Genomic DNA, 17,016 nt, shown 5'->3' with positions numbered 1-17,016 from the left:
GTTCACACAGTGTGAGGGATATAAATGATAAATGTCTAAGTATTACTTTGTCTTGTGCACCTGAAACTAATAAAAAAAATTAAAAAATAATAAAAAAAAGAAAGGAAAACTGTATATATATATATATATATATATATACACACACAATATAAATAAATAAATTTTATATATATATAAAAATTACAGCCGTACTGCTGGTAGTGAATGTTCGGTGTAATCTGACGCACCTCTGGAGTGTAGCTTGTGAGTGTGAATTTGGGCTCCTCTGATCATTGTCACACGGCCATGACGGGCGGGAAGGCTCCTTACCGAGACAGGCAGGATGAGTGGCACTCCGGGCACAAGGCTGTCTGGTGCAAACTGGTGGGCAGTGAGAACCTTGAACTCAAAGCTGACTTTCCCAGTGTTCTTCAGCGTGATTTCAGTCTCTGTGACTTGGTGAAACAGCTTGATAGGAGAAGGAGGAGAAGAGTGATTCCTCTGTCATCCCTTCTTTGGGATGCTGCTAGCATCCTGACAAAGGTGGCAGGACAAATGTGCCCCACGGACATGGATTTTATTTTTCAAGATGTAGATGCCACCAATCCCCATTCTAGTATCACAGAAAAGTGCCCCCTATGGTGGAAGGGACACTAGACCCTGGATACCTGGCTCCATCTAGTTCTTCTAACAATTAATATACTTTAATGCGCTTGTGGGGTGAGCATCTAACCTCCCCGGACTTCTGTTTCTTTACCACAAAAATTCTTAAAGTGAGCTTTTCTATACCAAGAAAATGTTCTTTTTTTTTAAAAAAAAAGTAAGATTTGAGTTCAGAATTTTCTAGAATGAATTTTTCTATTTATATGTTGGGGACATGGAAATAATAGGCCAGATGTGTTCTTTTTCCTGAGATTTTGCTAACTTAATTAAGCAGCTAATCAGCAGGTCCAATAACCTGAGGCCACTTCAGGGGTTCTTAGGACAAGTGAGGGCAAGGACCAATTGCTTCAAAGAATATCCTCTGAGCTGAGCCAAAGCCAATTGCCCAGAGGACCCTGGAGATGAGGAATGAGAGAGAATTCTATTTGGTCAATGCAATAAACAAGGCCTCAATAGCTGTTAGGCGAATTTGATTTTAGGCACAATCCTTAACCTATTAACACACACACAATTCAATAATTATACCTGCAGTAGCTACATAATGGGGATCTCATCCCCATTAAAATTTGGTATGAGATATACTATGGTCTCTGAATATATAACACAAAACCTAATTGGGAAGAAAGGCTATAGACACAGAATTAATTGACAATTATTCCAAAGCAAAAATTAGGAGGTATAGTATATTATGGCAAAGACTAAACTTAAATCCCAAGAGAATGTAAAGATAAGTGAGGAATGGAGCTGAGCTGGGTCTTACAGTACGTACAGGTTTGGGGTGGGCAGGATAAAGGATGAGTGGGATAACACAAGAGGAAGTGTGGAGGCAGGAAGCGCTGGGGTGCTTTAGGGCCAGTGGGTAGCCCTCTCGGTTGCAAACAAATGAATGGGCTACAATGGGGAACGATGAGAGGCAAAGTTTAACGTAAGAAGCACCGTCAATAGAGGAGCTTAGGGTATCCTCACCCACGTCGAGGAACCTGGCTCGGATCCCCTGGGTGACAGAGAAAGTGACTCCTGATTGAAGGCCTTCTTTGACCCACACACTGTATTGAGCAGACACTTAAGTCACCACAACCACCTGATGAGATAGGCATTACTACCCTATTCCCATGTGATAGATGAGGGCGACTGAGGCTTGGAGAAGTTAAGGGATGTGCCCAAGGTTACCCAGTCAGTAGGAAGTAAAACCAGGATAACATCCCTGTCATGCAGGGTGGCATGCAGGGTCTCTGGTCCCGCTCCCCACATAAGCACGCAGGACATGGTGAGGCCAAAAAGGAACACCCACAGAGCCATACATAGGGGAGTCATACCACTATATTCTCGCTGGCGGCTGGAGCCACATGACCTGCAACCTGCTGTTTGCTTCTCTCTGCCAAACAACCTCTCTTGCTAGCTGCAATCCGCCATGCTAACTGCAATCCTCGCTTGCTAGCTTAGCCACTATCTGCTGCTAGTGTAGCCACGGCAGTTATATTAGTGGCCAATGGCTCACTGGTTATGGCTGACGGTCAAATAGCCACAGCTGATGGCCATCCGATCACAGTTGATGGCCATTTACTACCCAAGCCAGCACCTTTCCACGTGAGGCCAAGAGCCTGGAAACTGCACTCCTGGCTCTGTCCCCACAATCCCAGTTCTTCTGACTACAAAACCATGCTCTTTTCTCAGTACTGTGTTGCCTTCCCAAAAGCTGCTGGGGAAAACTGTCATGGATTGATAGGATGAAAATGCAATTTGGGGAAAATCTATCTGGCAAGGACGTTTAAATGGGTTAGCAGCGGGAGCTAAGAGTGGGTTGCAATCCCTTACTTCCATAGGGTCAGCTGGATCAGTAACGTAGGCATCACCTGGGAGCTTGTTAGAAATGCAGATTCCCAGGCTCTACCCTGGATCCACTGAATCAGAATCTGCACTTGAATAAGATTCCCAGATGATTCGCATGCACATTACAGTTTGAAAAGAACTGCTATAATTATTTGGGCATAGCTTGATGGGACCCTGTGGTGTGATAATCACAGTGGCAATAGGAAGGGAAAAACTGACTCAGAGGGATCCTGCTGGATAAATCAGCAAACGTGGATGCTGTAGGGATGTGGGAGGCGCAGGAGAGAGTGCAGTGGAAAACGCCTTGGAGGCTGTAAACTCCAGGGACTGAGAAGGTAATAGAGCTATTGAAAGAAATGGACAGTTTGGAATGGGCTTCTGGACTGAAAGGGAAGATGCAAATTTTAGAGTCTAACACGCTGAATTTCAGAGACAGTGAGAAAAGCAAGTGAAAATGTCTGGCAAGCAGTTGGCAGAGGGCGGATGATCAGGGTTAGGGAGGCAGATGAGGGACCAGGGATGGGGTGAGGGTGAGACTGTGACGATGGGGCTTCCGAGGAGGAGGAGGCACAAGGACGAGGACGATGTTTAGGCAAAAGCAGAACATCTCCTCCCGATGGATGGTTGGCAATACCTGTAATCCAGAGTTAATGTCCTTGGTGTCAAAGGAATAGCTGATCAGGGACGCCTGTCCCCTCAGGATTATCTCGTAGGTGGGCCCTCCTTCCACTTCGCACAGAGCTTTAGCCTGGGCCACGATGTCACAGTGTCCGTAGAAGGTGAAAGATATCTGGAGGCTACCGTTTGGCTTTAGCACTCCATAGAGGGGCAAAATATCAAACACCTGCAGAGAGAGTCATTCTATAGGAGAGCATCTATGGGGATGACAAGCCTGCAAAAGGTAAGTTAAGGTTCAATTTACAGATTAATTCCTGGCTTTACCTGGCTTGACTCCACAAAAGGTGACTAGCCCAGCACCCCGAAAAAATAAAATGGTCGTGGCAGTAACAATGCTCTGGCAAGATTTAAATTTCTAACTTGGGGCAGATACTCAGTAAGAGGAGTTAGTATCAGATAATTTTAGGGCCCAGGAGGTGGTACTTACTTCTTCTATCCCAATGGAAAGCATTTCATCCTGTTCAGATAACCATAGGGATTCCTGAAACTCCACCTGGCTCTGGTTTGGGTCTATTCTTTCTGTTTCAGCAGAGTTCACTTTTACTCCCTAGAAATTAAAGGTGCGAGGAAAAGCTGGCAAGCATTCATAATGGGTCATCAATGAGCTCCTCATTGCTAACAGAAAAATGAAGTAGGTTGTATATGCTTTCAAAATGCAGGCATGCCTCGTTTAATTGCGCTCTGCTTCACTGTGCTTTGCAGGTATTGCTTGTGTTTTTTACCAATTGAAGGTAAGACCCTCCACCAGCAAAAAGATTGTAACTGGCTGAAGTCTCAGATGATGGTTAACACTTTTTAGCAATAAAGTCTTTTTCAATTAAGGCACGTGCATTGATGTTTTTAGACATAATGCTATTGCACACTTAATAGACTACAGTATAGTGTGAACATAACTTTTACATACACTGGGAACCCAAAAAACTCCTTTATTGCGATATTTGCCTTATTTCAGTGGTCTGGAACCAAACTGCAGGACTTCTGAGGTATTCCTGTAGTACATTTTTTTCTACAGAGATAATTGGTCAAGTGTCCAAAATGTATGTACAAAGATGTTTACTGCAGTGTTATTTATAGTAGCAAAACTCTGGAAGCAAACTAAATGCCTATCAATAGGGTATCACTTTAAATGACGTGTAGTATGTGGTACTCTATCCATGAAGGATGATGCAATGTATACTTATGGATTAGAAATGTTGTGTACAACATATTACTGCGTGATAAAGCCGTAAAATTACTTTTATGTAAAATTACATCCATGCCTATGTATCACACCTGAAGGTATGAGCAGGTATAAATTCATTCAGAGATTTGCATATGAAAATAGATATATTGCTAAAGTTCAGTAGTATTTTTCTACGAATGGTTGGAATTTGAGGATTTTTTGCTTTCATTTTTCTGTATTCTTGAGTTTTCTACGACAAATATCTTTGAAAATAGAAAGAAAAAGAAAAGAACATTTAAAAGACAAGTGTTTTATACATACACACATACTCATTCTAAAAAATTTGGAAAATAAAAAAGATTCAGAGAAAGAAACATAAATCAACCATGAGATTATACTGTAGATATATGTATATATGTGTGTATATACCGGGGGTGCCAAAAAAATGTATACAAGTGGACACTTTGGTCAATGTTGCTCAAGCAGTAGTTGGCCGTAATCAGAAGTGTCTGGATGCTGATGGGAACCACTTTGAGTATCTGTTGTAATTGCAGACGTCAAATGTGACTTGTATTCATCTTTTGTTATCAGTATATATTGAGTATTACAATTTAAATACAGTTTTCCTTTCTTAAAATGTGTGTATATGGTTTTGGCACCCCATGTATATATTCGTATTCTGATTTTTCAGTTGACATTGTAACATGAGTGCCACTTTCCCATGTGACTAAATGTTCATCACATGCTTCATTTAAAATACTTTTAAAAATAGGACATATAGTTAATATATCAGAGATTGCTCCAAATCAGTATATAAAGAACTTTCTCATTTTCTGCAAAAGAGTTTCATAGTATTGCATTGTGCAGATGTAATTTAGTTTATCCAACTAGTCTCTTATTGGTGGAGTTGTTTCCAATTTTTCTTGCTCTTACCATCAAAGTCACAGTGTACAAGAATAGTTATATGTCTTTATGTAAATGTAAAGGTGTATCTGGTGAATGATATCCTAGCAGAGGAATTATGCATTTTAAATTTTGATACACTTGACAATTGTATGTCACAGAGTCTATGCCAATTCATACTCCTACCTACAAAGTGTCACAATGCTTGCTTACCCCACTATACCACTACTGAGACAAACCCTTTTGAAAGATTGTATAATATATCATCATGAATATATAATAACTTATTTTTTAAGTCTTTTGCTATTTTATTTCTAAAGGGTTGTAACAAACATTTTTGTACATAAACTTTGGCATCTCCCATGATTTGCTTAGGTAATCATTCCAGAAGAATTGAAAAGTATGCATTTGTAAACCCTCTTGATTTCCTCTTTGTTTTTACAAATTATTGAGGAAAATATTTCTCCTTTCATGGCCTCCGTCTAGGGGCTGGGAAGAGATCACCAAGGTTCAGCGGTAACTGGCTTTTCCATTACAGAGAGAATCTATTTGCTGAGAATCTATCTGAGCTCTCACTGAGGTGTTGGCTCTGTGGGAATTTGGTTGGAAAGTGACCCGGATAAAGACTCTCAGCCTCACTACAGCCAAACCCTAGCGTTGCACTTGCCCCTCTGCTCCTGGCTCTGCCTCTGTTTTATGGAAAGGAATTTCAACTTGCCAACCCGCCCAAGGGAAGGAAAACGTACCTCTGAGATGACCAGGTTTGGCACTTGCTCTTTTTCCTGCTCGTTTTCTTCGGAACCCAATTTTTCATCCACAAGGATAGTCCTGGGAATTTAATAAAACGTGGAAAATCACTCATTTGGCAGCCATTACAACAGTTTTCAACCTAAGAGTCCTGTCTTCCTCCCCCCACCCCCACTGCACCCCAGAGAATAAGTGGAGCTCTCACTCAAGGGACGCTTTTTTCAAGAAGTCAGTTGCTCCCACACAAGCTGTCTAGGGCATCAAAGTGGTCCATTTTCTGTAGGCCCCGACCCTTCTTTCCTGGTCTATCAAGCTCATGTCCGACTTATAAAAAGTTCTGGGAAGCTCTAGAAATTCTTCAGACAATTTGGATGTGTCCCCGGTGCTCAATGTTAAGTTTGATCATTTATTGGAGCATTTTATTACGAGATTATAATGTTTGACCAATTGTCATATCTTTTTCTGCTTGCTACCCTTGGCCTGACTGAGCCTGGCTGCAGACCTTGGGCAGATGGAGAGGACAACATGATAGGAAGGGCTCAGTCCCCCAGGACTCGGGAGGCTATGACCTCCTGAGAGCAGAGATGACTTTTAGTTCCATATCTGAGATGCCTAGTCCAGGGCCTAACACATACAAGGTATATGTGCTAAACTGTTGGCTGGTGGTGAGTGGTTGGATGAATAAATGAGGGATGAGTTTGAGCATGTATGTCAGTGCAGAGAGAAGAATGCTATTAAACAAATCCATTCTGGCTTTGCATTTTCACTTACTTAATGAAGTCACTTAGATCAATCTCAGGGGACTCTGCTGCTGGGACTGCTGGCAAGCTGGCAGACACTAAGGTTTCTGGGATGGACTCCGTCTGGGACAGGAGGGCACTGTGGGGCTTCCTCGGCCATGTCACAAATCTACAGAGGCATGGGGAAGACACAGTCACATCAGCAGTGGCCAGTCAGTGCCTGGGTGGGTTCTTGGTTTCTAAGGCTAAGGTCTCAATCCTAGACCAGGCAGGTCAAGAAGGGACTGCCCTACTTCCCTTGTTCAAATCTTAGCCGAGTTTTCACTTTCTCCTAAAAGTTTGCTGACTACCCCTTCCCATCTGGATCCAGTGTCTCTCTCTGAGTACCCACAGCCCCTGGGCTTCCCCTCTCACACTTCCTTCTCCCGTTTCTGCTAGACTGTGAGCTCGCTTGAGGACACTGTGTCGACTATGTCGTCTAATACGGTGCCTGGAATGGAGTAGGCACTCAGGCCTGGTACTCAGGGATCCCGCCCCCGACAGCCAGAAAGCAAGGCCGGGACTAGGACGAAGCACTCACTCTCTGGTCCTGTACGTGTAGCTCAGTCTTTGCATGAACCTCCCTTCTACTATCTTTGCTCTCGGGACCTCGGCTGCTTCCCCCTGGTCCTGGCCCTACCCGTTCGCTCTGCTGCCACTCAAGATCTCAGAGATCAGCTGGTGCTGAAGCCCACATATCTAGGTTTCACTGAATAGAAAGGCCTTTGGATGTCACACAGGCCAAAGTAGCCGGGTCTCCCCCATCCTTCCTGTTCCCCTCAGGGTACATGTGGACATATGTTTTCATTCTTCTTTGGTAAAGTCCTAGGGAGCAAACTGCTGGCTTATATAGTATACGTATATTGAACCTTATAGGAAACTGCCAAACAGTGTTCCCCAGTGGTTTTATGCCATTTTAGACGAAGACCCACAGTGTATGAGGGCTCCGGTTGGTCCACATCTTTACCTGCACTGGGTATTCAGTCCTTTTAATTTTACTACTGAAATGAATACGTAGTGATATTTCATTGCAGTGTTCATTAACAGGGTCATTTTAAAGGAAAAATTTATATTGTTACTATAAATTAAAAACCAGTTTTAGGTACCATATTTAGAAAAATCAATATGATGGAAAAAAATCCATGTGATTATTTTCTTGCCTGGTGAAGCCTTTGAGCTGAGCTCTGCTTGCTCTTTTTCAGAAGCGAGATCAGTTCAGTGAGTTCTTGGAGGGTAGGCTCCAAGGTGTTCCCTCTTTACAGCCCCCACAGCCCAGGGTTTTATACATAGAGAATGAGCTCAGTATATATCTGATTACATGGATGGATGGATGGATGGATGGATGGGTGGATGAGAACAGGTATATAGCATGCGGGATACTTCGGCTATTCTGCATCTCCACGTCCACTCTGTCTCTGCCTGTGATGGCCTTGGAGAAGAGTGGAAAAGCTCTTTTCATCTTCTTCTGTGAGCTTCCATTTGGCTTATTCCAGGCCAGAAGTCTCTAGCTGACATTACCTTAGGTGGAAACCACACCATTCTGGGCAGACCCATGTTGGGCTGGGTGCTGGGAAGCCATTAAAATGAAGATTCCTGAAGCTCATCCTTGGGTAAATTCTGATTCAGTAGGTCTCAGGTAGGGCCCAGGAGTTAGATTTTGAACAGTCTTCCTGGTGATCCTAATGTACAGCCAGATTTAGGACCTGCCACGGGTAGGGATGGCAACATGACAGCCGAGGACTGGAGCTGATAATTAGTATGGGGCTATCACTCAGCCTTGCCAGCTAGGGCCAGCGAAAACCAGCAGAGGGTGATTCAGAGCATTTATTAAATCACCCCAGGTCAGCAGAGGCACCTGGGGAGACTCTGCCAGACTGCTGCTCCACAGAATAGCACTCCCTCCTCCCACATTTGCAACCCCCTGGGATGTTGTGCTCAATGGAAAAACAAAAAGAAAAGCACGTGGGAATATCTGTAAAGGAAAAATACAAAGCTGTAAAGCACCTGCCGACCTGAGGAAAAATAACTTGGTTGATAACGCTACCTGGACAATTGGGAAGTGAGTGGTATCTTTGGAAACAAAGGAGACAAGTAAAGCAGCCCTACTGCTAACAGACGGAGCCATAGGAAAAAGCGAGACCTTTATCATAACGAAGGCTTCCACTTATCATTAAGATCAAAAACCTGCTCCAAAAAAACTGAAATAGAATGTTGGTAGAGTTTTTTTGGATCAGATTTCATTTTACCTTCAGGAACAGATGACCACTTTCCTGTTATGCTGACCCAAACACGATTAGATTGTTATTTTTAAAAGAGAATGCGTAGCAAACAAACAAACAAAAATCGATGTTGCTCCAGTTCCAGAGCTACCCACATCAGACTCACTGGGACAGCCAGGAAAGAACCCTCCCTTTAGGTGTGACAAAACTGCAGGAATGTCACACTGTCAATCAGCCACACTGGTTTGGGCTCAGCAGTTTCCCTCTTCATATCCTGTTTCCCCATTAATAAGACCTCGCCGGACAATCAGCTCTACTGCGTCTTCTGGAGCAAAAAGCAATATAAGACCCAGTATTATATTATATTATATTATATTATATTATATTATATTATATTATTATATTATATTATATTATATTATATTATATTATATTATATTATATTATATTATATTATACTTGGTCTTATAGTAAATTAAGACCGGGTCTTATATTAATTTTTGCTCCAAAAGACACATGAGAGCTAATTGTTCGGCTAGGTCTTATTTTCAGGGAAACACAGTAGTTTATTCTCTGTTCTTGGGTAAGTTAGGATCAATACAATCTTTTGTGCTGCAACTTTTAAAAGTCCACCACTCTTATTTCCTGTTCTCCCTTCACTGGAAGCAGTGTCGCATCAAAATAAAACCCCGAAGAACATGTTTGTGTTTCAGTTACTATTTCGTGTTGTACTTCGGAAGCTATTTGGAGATGGAATGGTACATGTTGGACATCTGTTGAAGTCTGTGTGGTGCCGCTGAGGTCTCAAAAACATGGGGGCAGCCTTGTAGTAGACATAATGACTTCTAATTCATTGATTTATTGGACCTTGATTCTGGGTGTGTCTACTACGTACACAGGGTGAAAAGAGCCACGGGCTGAAAAAAAGGTCCTGCAGGTGTGCTTTGTTTGGCTTATATGATGTTTAATGTTTTTTTTGTAGTTACCACTGTAGCAGATACTGTTGATGCACTGTCTAGATCACCTTTGCTAAAATGGTGCACCCATCCCCTGGGTGCTGTGGGTGTTGGCTACACCTTTCTCTGGAGCACTGCCCTGGCTGGGTAGAGCTGCCTGGGCGGTTATGTCCTCAGACCTATTAGGGTATGAACTGTAGGCAAGGACTGTTTGACGAGGGTGAGGGCCATAAGAGCCCAGCCTCGTCTCTAAGTGGGACAAATTCTGATGCAATTCACACTCCAGGGCTCCGCAAGGGCTTAGGCAACGGCGAGACTTCTTCTGGAATCACATTTCCTCTCGTTTTCCCCTCCACCCTATGTTGTTTCTCTTGGTCTCTTACAGTTTCTCCTGAGAGCCCTCCTTCAATAAACCACCTGCTCAAGAATCACCATCTCAGGCTCTGTTTCTAAAAAATCCACTGTAGCATTGTATGATTCCAAACAAGAGAAAGCCAATTCTTGCTTCACGGGACTCAGCAGCCCGGGGATCAGAGTCAGAGACATAGGAATGGGTATAATTCAGGGTACAAGTGCTCCAGCAGGAAGATGTACAGAGAGCACAGTGTTCAGAGCAAGGCTGTGGGGTCAGAGGGCCTGGGTTTGAATTCTGACTTCCCCACTTATACACCATGTGACCTGGTATTAGTGACAGGACCCGCCCCATCCGATTGTTGTGAGGTTTAGCTCATGTAATGAACTCAGCAGGGTGCCTGAGTCATAGTGAATGTCCAATGCACATGGACTATTCTTGTGCTGGGACTGGTGAATTAGCATCATTTTTGGAATTCAGATGAGAGAAGAGCCTGTTGGAATTTAGATGAGGGAAGAGTCTATTGGACTTCAGAAGACGGAGAGATCAACTTTCCCTGGATGTGTGAGGAAGTCTTCCTGCAGGAGGAGATCGTCTAATTGCATCTGGAAGGAAGAGTGGTACTTTTTAGGTGAAGAGTAGAAAGGATGTATAGTGTGAGGGAAAAGTATATGGAAAGAAGAAAGGATTGAGAGGACCCAGCTTCTGGGACAAGTGAGAAGTTTGTTGTAGAAGAAGGCTGTGTGTCCGTGCCCAATGGAAACAAAGGATGAGAAGCAGGAGGATAGTGATGATGACGATGGTAATGAAGACTACAGAAGCCATGAGTTGAGAGTCAGTGATGGCCAGCAGTGGGCACAGCCGCTACGGGGACAGCCACTTTATTGTCATACCTCTTCCTCCTGGCGTTGGGCAGAGGAGGTTTCAAAGCACAAACAGCAAATGTAGGGGGAATATAGGTGACCAAGGGTTCTGATTGTGGTGGCCCCCACTGTTTTCTCCACTATTTTCTTTTTCCCATCCCTTCTGTTCAGCTAGCTACTCAGTCTTGCTCACAGACAGGCTGGGGAGATAGATGGGAGTGGGAAGAGACTTGGGCTGTGGTCTCTCAGAATGGGATCCTCAGCCCAGGACCATGGTCCTGCCATTTCATCTCCTAATATGCACTGGAACTTCCCACTGCGTCTCCATTTTCACCTTCTGGCCAAAGTTGCCATTATCTTTTGTCTGGATTTCTAACACTGTTTTCTATGTGGGCTTCCTGATTTCTACTTTTGTACAAATGATATAAAACAGAAAACACCCCATTGGTGATGTTTTCCATCACTGTTTACAATATGGTTCAGAGTTTGGTCCTTCTAGGGTTGTCCTCTTCTGATCCATGCTGCCTTCTGCAGCCCAAGTGAACTTCCTGATTGATTCACTTCCCCATTTTAAACCTTTTAGAAGACTCTCCATTTTCCTGAGGATAAAGCACACTCCTTAGTGAAGCTTGAGGGGCCCCTCATGGTTAAGCACCCCTCCCACCCCTGCCATTTTGGTGAGAAAATGACCCACGGCAGCCACTGTTGTCTTATCAATGCTCTTAGCATGGTTCGGAGGTCCAGTTTGAGTTTTCAACAATTCAAGGTTATGAATGTGTGCCATTCAGCATAACTGATTTTATTGTTGGGATATTTTCTTCTACGGCTATACTGCATAGTTCCACTGCTTTTAATGTATAATCTGCGAGCCATGTTAAGCAAAACCCTCATCTTTGCTTGCTAGATCTTATCAGGTGTCTTTTTACATTCCCATTCTTCCTCTCAGCTTCTCTCATTTTCTTCAGCCCCTCCCTCTCTCCCTCTTTCCCTCTTTTCCTTCTTTTGACTACACATCACAATCCTGCTCCCGATTAGATAGGCCCGATTCCTGCTGCTAAAGGGAGCAGATTATAATTATCACTTTAAATCATGTTAAAAGTGGGCAAATTCCTGAGCCTCTCTGGGCATAAACACAAAATCCCAGCCATATTTCCATATTTACTGCCTGGCTTTGTGGTCTTACACTTGCTGCTCCTCCCACAATGGGAAGCAAATGACAGATGGAAACAGATGGGGCTGGCTCAGTGCCTTCCCTACCAGCGCGTTCTCGCTCTGCCACACGAGAAGGGGAAGTGAGCTGCAGAGATGTACCCCTTACGGAGAGCAGCCTGCCTCAGCCTCTGACTTTATTATGCCCTGGAACACTTCCTACTAGCCACTGTGCTAAGGTGGACGTTGGTGGCACATAATTGAGCGATTGAAACTCAAGTTACTCAGACCTTTCTTTATGAGTAGTTTTAAAGATTCTCAAAAGCAGTTGCAGTGGGAACTTCTAGAACAGTGATTCTCATTGCAACTGTCCATCGGAATCACCTGCGGAACTTCGAGAACATCTCAGGCCTGCCTCCCAACTGAAGAGTTATGATTTACTTGACATTGAAAAGCTCCCAGTATGATTCTAATGTTCATTCAAGGCTGAGAATCACTGACTTCGGAGATGGTGGCAAGAAGGTCACAAAGAAGGGTGATAAAATGAGAGCCCTACTAAATCTGAATGTTTGTGTCCCCCCAAATGTCCTATGCTGAGATCCTAAGCCATAAGGTCATTAGGTCATGAGGGCTGAGACTGGGATCAGTGCCCTTATGGAAGATACCCCAGAAAGCTAGCTGGTCCCTTTTGCCATGTAACCCACAGTAAAAAGATGCCATCTATGAACCAGGAAGTGGGCTCTCAAGACACTGAACTGTCTGCACCATGATCCTGGACTTCCCAGCCTCCAGAACAGTAAAAAGTGTTGTTTATAAGCCACCCAAGTCACTGTTATTTTGTTATAGCCACCCAAGTCACCAAACAGGTTAAGACAGGCCCTAATTAAGTAACTGCAGCCAGCACTTATCACTTACTCTCTACCAGGTATTATACTAAGTACTTGATAAGAACTGCCGAATTCAATCTTCACAACAGCTCGATGAGGTAAGGTACTATGATGGTCCTCAGTCTTCAGATGACAAAACTGGCTGAGAGCAAGCTGCTGAGCTAAAGTGAGCCTGGCTCCAAAGCTCACACTCTTAACAACTTTACTGGACAGTCTACCTGATCAACAGGTGAGTGCTCCTCCCTGGTTACTTCAGGCCATGCCATGCTCATGGCAGTGCTCACACAATAGGGTTCTTCGTTGTAAAAGTAATATGAATCCATGACATAAAGGAGATAGACTGCACTTTCTAGAACTTTCTCTGGAAGAAGAGGGACCTATTCTGACTATATCTAGATAAGGAAAAACAAGATACACTTGACCCTGTCCTTGAGTGACTTCCCACAAAGATTTTTCTGTGAGGTGAGTAGTGGAGCAGTGTGCCCTGAATCTACCTTGGAGCTCCTCAGGGGCATTTCTGCGAGGAATGGCCACTTCTATGAAAGCTCCAGAAGGTGTCCCCACTGCTGCATGCTTTTCGAAAGGCTCCCAAACTGCTACGCTGTGAAATCTACCTCGTAATCAGCTTCGAAGCTCTTTAGAAAGATTTTCAAAACAGGATGGTTTTTAAAGTCAATTTCTTTTCAAGTCTGGTCTTCAGTAGCTATAGCTAGCTTTGGGGGATTTTAATGAATATGAACACATACATAGATCAAATGGACTCTTTTAAAAAATCAGATCGGTAAATGAACCAAGCAGACATACCCCTAACTCAGGTTCAGATATATAAATTGATACTTTGCACTGATTTCTTTAAAAGCCAGCTTAGCTCACGTTGAATACCTAAAAGGCTGATGCCCTCCACCAATATTGGAGACATTAGGAAGACGCCTTAAAAAGAATGAATCTACAATAAGGAAACTAGAGTTCTTCTATAATAATATAAAAGCCATACAAAAAGTTTTGTAACACTCAAAATTGAAATGAAAAACAGCCCAATTCATTTCTCTATGGAGTAAGGGGTATGGTATCTCAGGAGATTGGACTACACTGAACTGCAAATAGAAGCCGACTATATGATCCCTAATAAGGTGATTACTTTCAAGTGAAATACGAAGAGAGTGAAAGGTCTCCCTCTGCTTGGCCTGAGTCACTTGCAGGCCAACTACAAAGGCAGGAACTTGTTTCTGGAAGCTTGGATTTGAAAATGGCTTACAGTCCTCCTATTAGGCCCAGAGGCTAATCTGATCCCCTGACCAGATAACTTAGCTGACTCATCACAGCAGGAAATAGACAAGGGAAGGCCTGGGTGATGGAGGACCTGGGAAGCTTCTCGGGGCATCAGCATGGAGTATAAGCAGGTCTGCTGGGGTCGACCTCACACTGTTCTCTTTCACAAGGTGCTTTGAGTTTACTAATAATGTCACATTTATAATGGGGGTGATGCCACATGGATGTTCATTTCATTATTATTCTTAAACTCTATATGTTAAATACACTTTTGCATATATGATGTAATTTCACAATAAAAAGAGAGTGGACGTCAAGGAACATGCAGAGTAATTAAATCATTTCCGGGCTTCCAGAAGTTTCAGTGCAGTGAGGGGGCCAGCAGGGTTGGGGAGTGAATGGGGGAGACCAGTGTACTGCTTTCTTACGTTGCCTCATTCAGGGTTGGTGCTTCATGCTCCAAGACGACTAAGAGAAGGGCTTTCTAACAAGTGGAGCACTTCCACAGAGGGCAAAGGTATAGAGAACTTGGAGACATAAAGAGTGACAGATTACTGACAGAGGAGCACAGACAGAAAGTTTGGCCTTGAAAAGCAAGAGATGTCAGAGGGAAGGAAATGAGATGATGGAAGTGTAGCCTGAAGAAACGTAATCTCTGGTGTGGGCGAGGAGAAACCTGGGGGAAGAAGAAAGCCACCCAGCAGAGTGGAGGGAGGCATGCTGGGTAAGGAGACAGCTGGGAGAGCTAAAGGAAGGATCGGTCTGGGAAACACTTCTGAGGAAAAACTGGTGGGATGTACTGACCAACTGGGTACTGAGGAGAGAAGGTGAACCAAGGAAAGATGACACAAAACCAGACAGGCTAGAAGGTTGGGCCTGGCCTTGGGAATGGTCATGATCAACTTTACCAACAAAGGACAAACTGCTTTCCACAGTGACTGTATCAGTTGACACTCTCATTGACAATGTTTGAGCTTCTATTCTCCCACATCCTCAGCTACACTTGGTATAGTCGTATTTAATTTTACTCCATCTTGTGGGTATGCAGTGGTGTCCGGGTCTTGTTTTAATTTCCATTTTCAAGATTATTAATGAGGTTAAGTATCTTTCTATATCTTTATTGGACATTCATATTTCCTCTTCTATGAAATGACTACCATTTTCTCCCATTTTTAAATTGAATTAAAAGTGTTTTCTTCAAAGGCATACTTTATATATTATGACATAATTTGAAGGTAATATGTATGCCAAAACCTTCTTTCAGTTTGTGACTTGTCTTTTAATTTTTTATGGTGTCTGTTGATGAATAAAAGTTCTCAAATTTAATGTAGAAATTATGAATAGTTTCCTTAAGATTTTGTGCTTTTTGTATCTGGTTTAAGAAATTCTTCTTCACAAGTCATCAAGCATTGTCCTATATTTTCTTCAAATTAAAAAAACTGACTCTCACATTTATATCTCTAACCCATATGGAATTAAGTTTTGGTGGAGCTTGAGTTTGGGAATCCACTTTTGCTTTGTTCCCCTCTATAGATTACTAACTATCCCTGGATCATTTACTGAATAGGCCATCCCTTCTCCTTTGTTTTACAATTTCAACTCTGTTATGTTTCCATATACATATAGGTCTGTTTCTGGACTCTGTTTTGTTGATTTAGACTATTTGCCTATCTGTGCACCAATACTACACTTCTAACATTATTATATTTTTATAATAAGGTGATATCTGGTAGAGAAAGACCTCCCAGTTTGGAGGGGTTGGCCAGTCTTATCCCTTTGCTCTTCCATATAAACTTAAGGATCAACCTGTTGGGATTTTGATTGAAATTGCATTGAAGCTATAGGTCATTTGGGGGAGAAATGACATCTTTATAAAATTGAATTTGATTTCTAAGAACACAGTGTGTCTCACCGTTTATCTAGGTCTTCTTTAGTGACTTTTAATACATGGGGCTCAGGGCCACAGGACTGTAAAGTGTTTTGAGGAGCTAAGTTTCTATGACAGCAATTTATAAATCTGGGTTAAAAAAAAATTTAAACACATTCCTGAAGTCCTATTTACTGGAAACTATTTTTATTGTTAACAAGGAGCCATACAGCACCTTTCTACTCACTGTACCTTCTGTTAAAAGAGCCCAATTAATTTCCTATATTGATTTTTACTTTGTTTGGGGGGGGAGGTAAGGGGGGATGTCAAATGTCCATGGAGCTTCGTTAAAATCTTTTCCAGTCACAGACCCAATTTCTTTTCCTGCTACCACACCTGGAGTGTTCCCCTCCTCACTTATCAACACTATTATCTATCTAGTTCCTTGAACTGAAAATCCAGGCACAAAATCCAGGTTCCCCACATTCAGCCCGTCGGCAAGACCTATTCTTTGTTCCTCTAAAATACAAGGTGTGATCACAAAATATGGTGAATATTTAAAAAAAATAAGTTTATTACAGTAAAAGACACATTGTCATTAACCCCCCCTTGCTTCAAATACACTTATCCCATCGTTCTTGCCACTTTCTGAAGCAGTTCTGCAAGTCCTCTCCCGTGAGTGTCTTTATTTCACCCTCCTCATAACAAAGCTC

At 42.8% G+C, this 17,016-nt stretch overlaps 1 protein-coding gene across 1 annotated transcript in view; it reads right to left on the bottom strand.

Moving 5' to 3' along the window:
- The window catches only part of HYDIN (HYDIN axonemal central pair apparatus protein), a 299,173-nt gene that overhangs the window by 114,931 nt on the left and 167,226 nt on the right, over positions 1-17,016 (bottom strand). Inside the window, exons 24-28 of the mRNA XM_033128646.1 lie at positions 6,734-6,871; positions 5,962-6,043; positions 3,578-3,697; positions 3,107-3,316; positions 310-447 (exon numbers count right to left, since the gene is read on the bottom strand). Of these exons, the coding sequence (XP_032984537.1) occupies positions 310-447; positions 3,107-3,316; positions 3,578-3,697; positions 5,962-6,043; positions 6,734-6,871 (688 nt within the window). The remainder of the gene's footprint in view (positions 1-309; positions 448-3,106; positions 3,317-3,577; positions 3,698-5,961; positions 6,044-6,733; positions 6,872-17,016) is intronic.

Source organism: Rhinolophus ferrumequinum, chromosome 15 (genome assembly GCF_004115265.2).
Source record: "Rhinolophus ferrumequinum isolate MPI-CBG mRhiFer1 chromosome 15, mRhiFer1_v1.p, whole genome shotgun sequence".
Taxonomy (NCBI): Eukaryota; Metazoa; Chordata; class Mammalia; order Chiroptera; family Rhinolophidae; genus Rhinolophus; species Rhinolophus ferrumequinum.
Note: the sequence above shows the minus strand (reverse complement) of the source record. Positions and strands in the feature narration are given on the sequence as shown.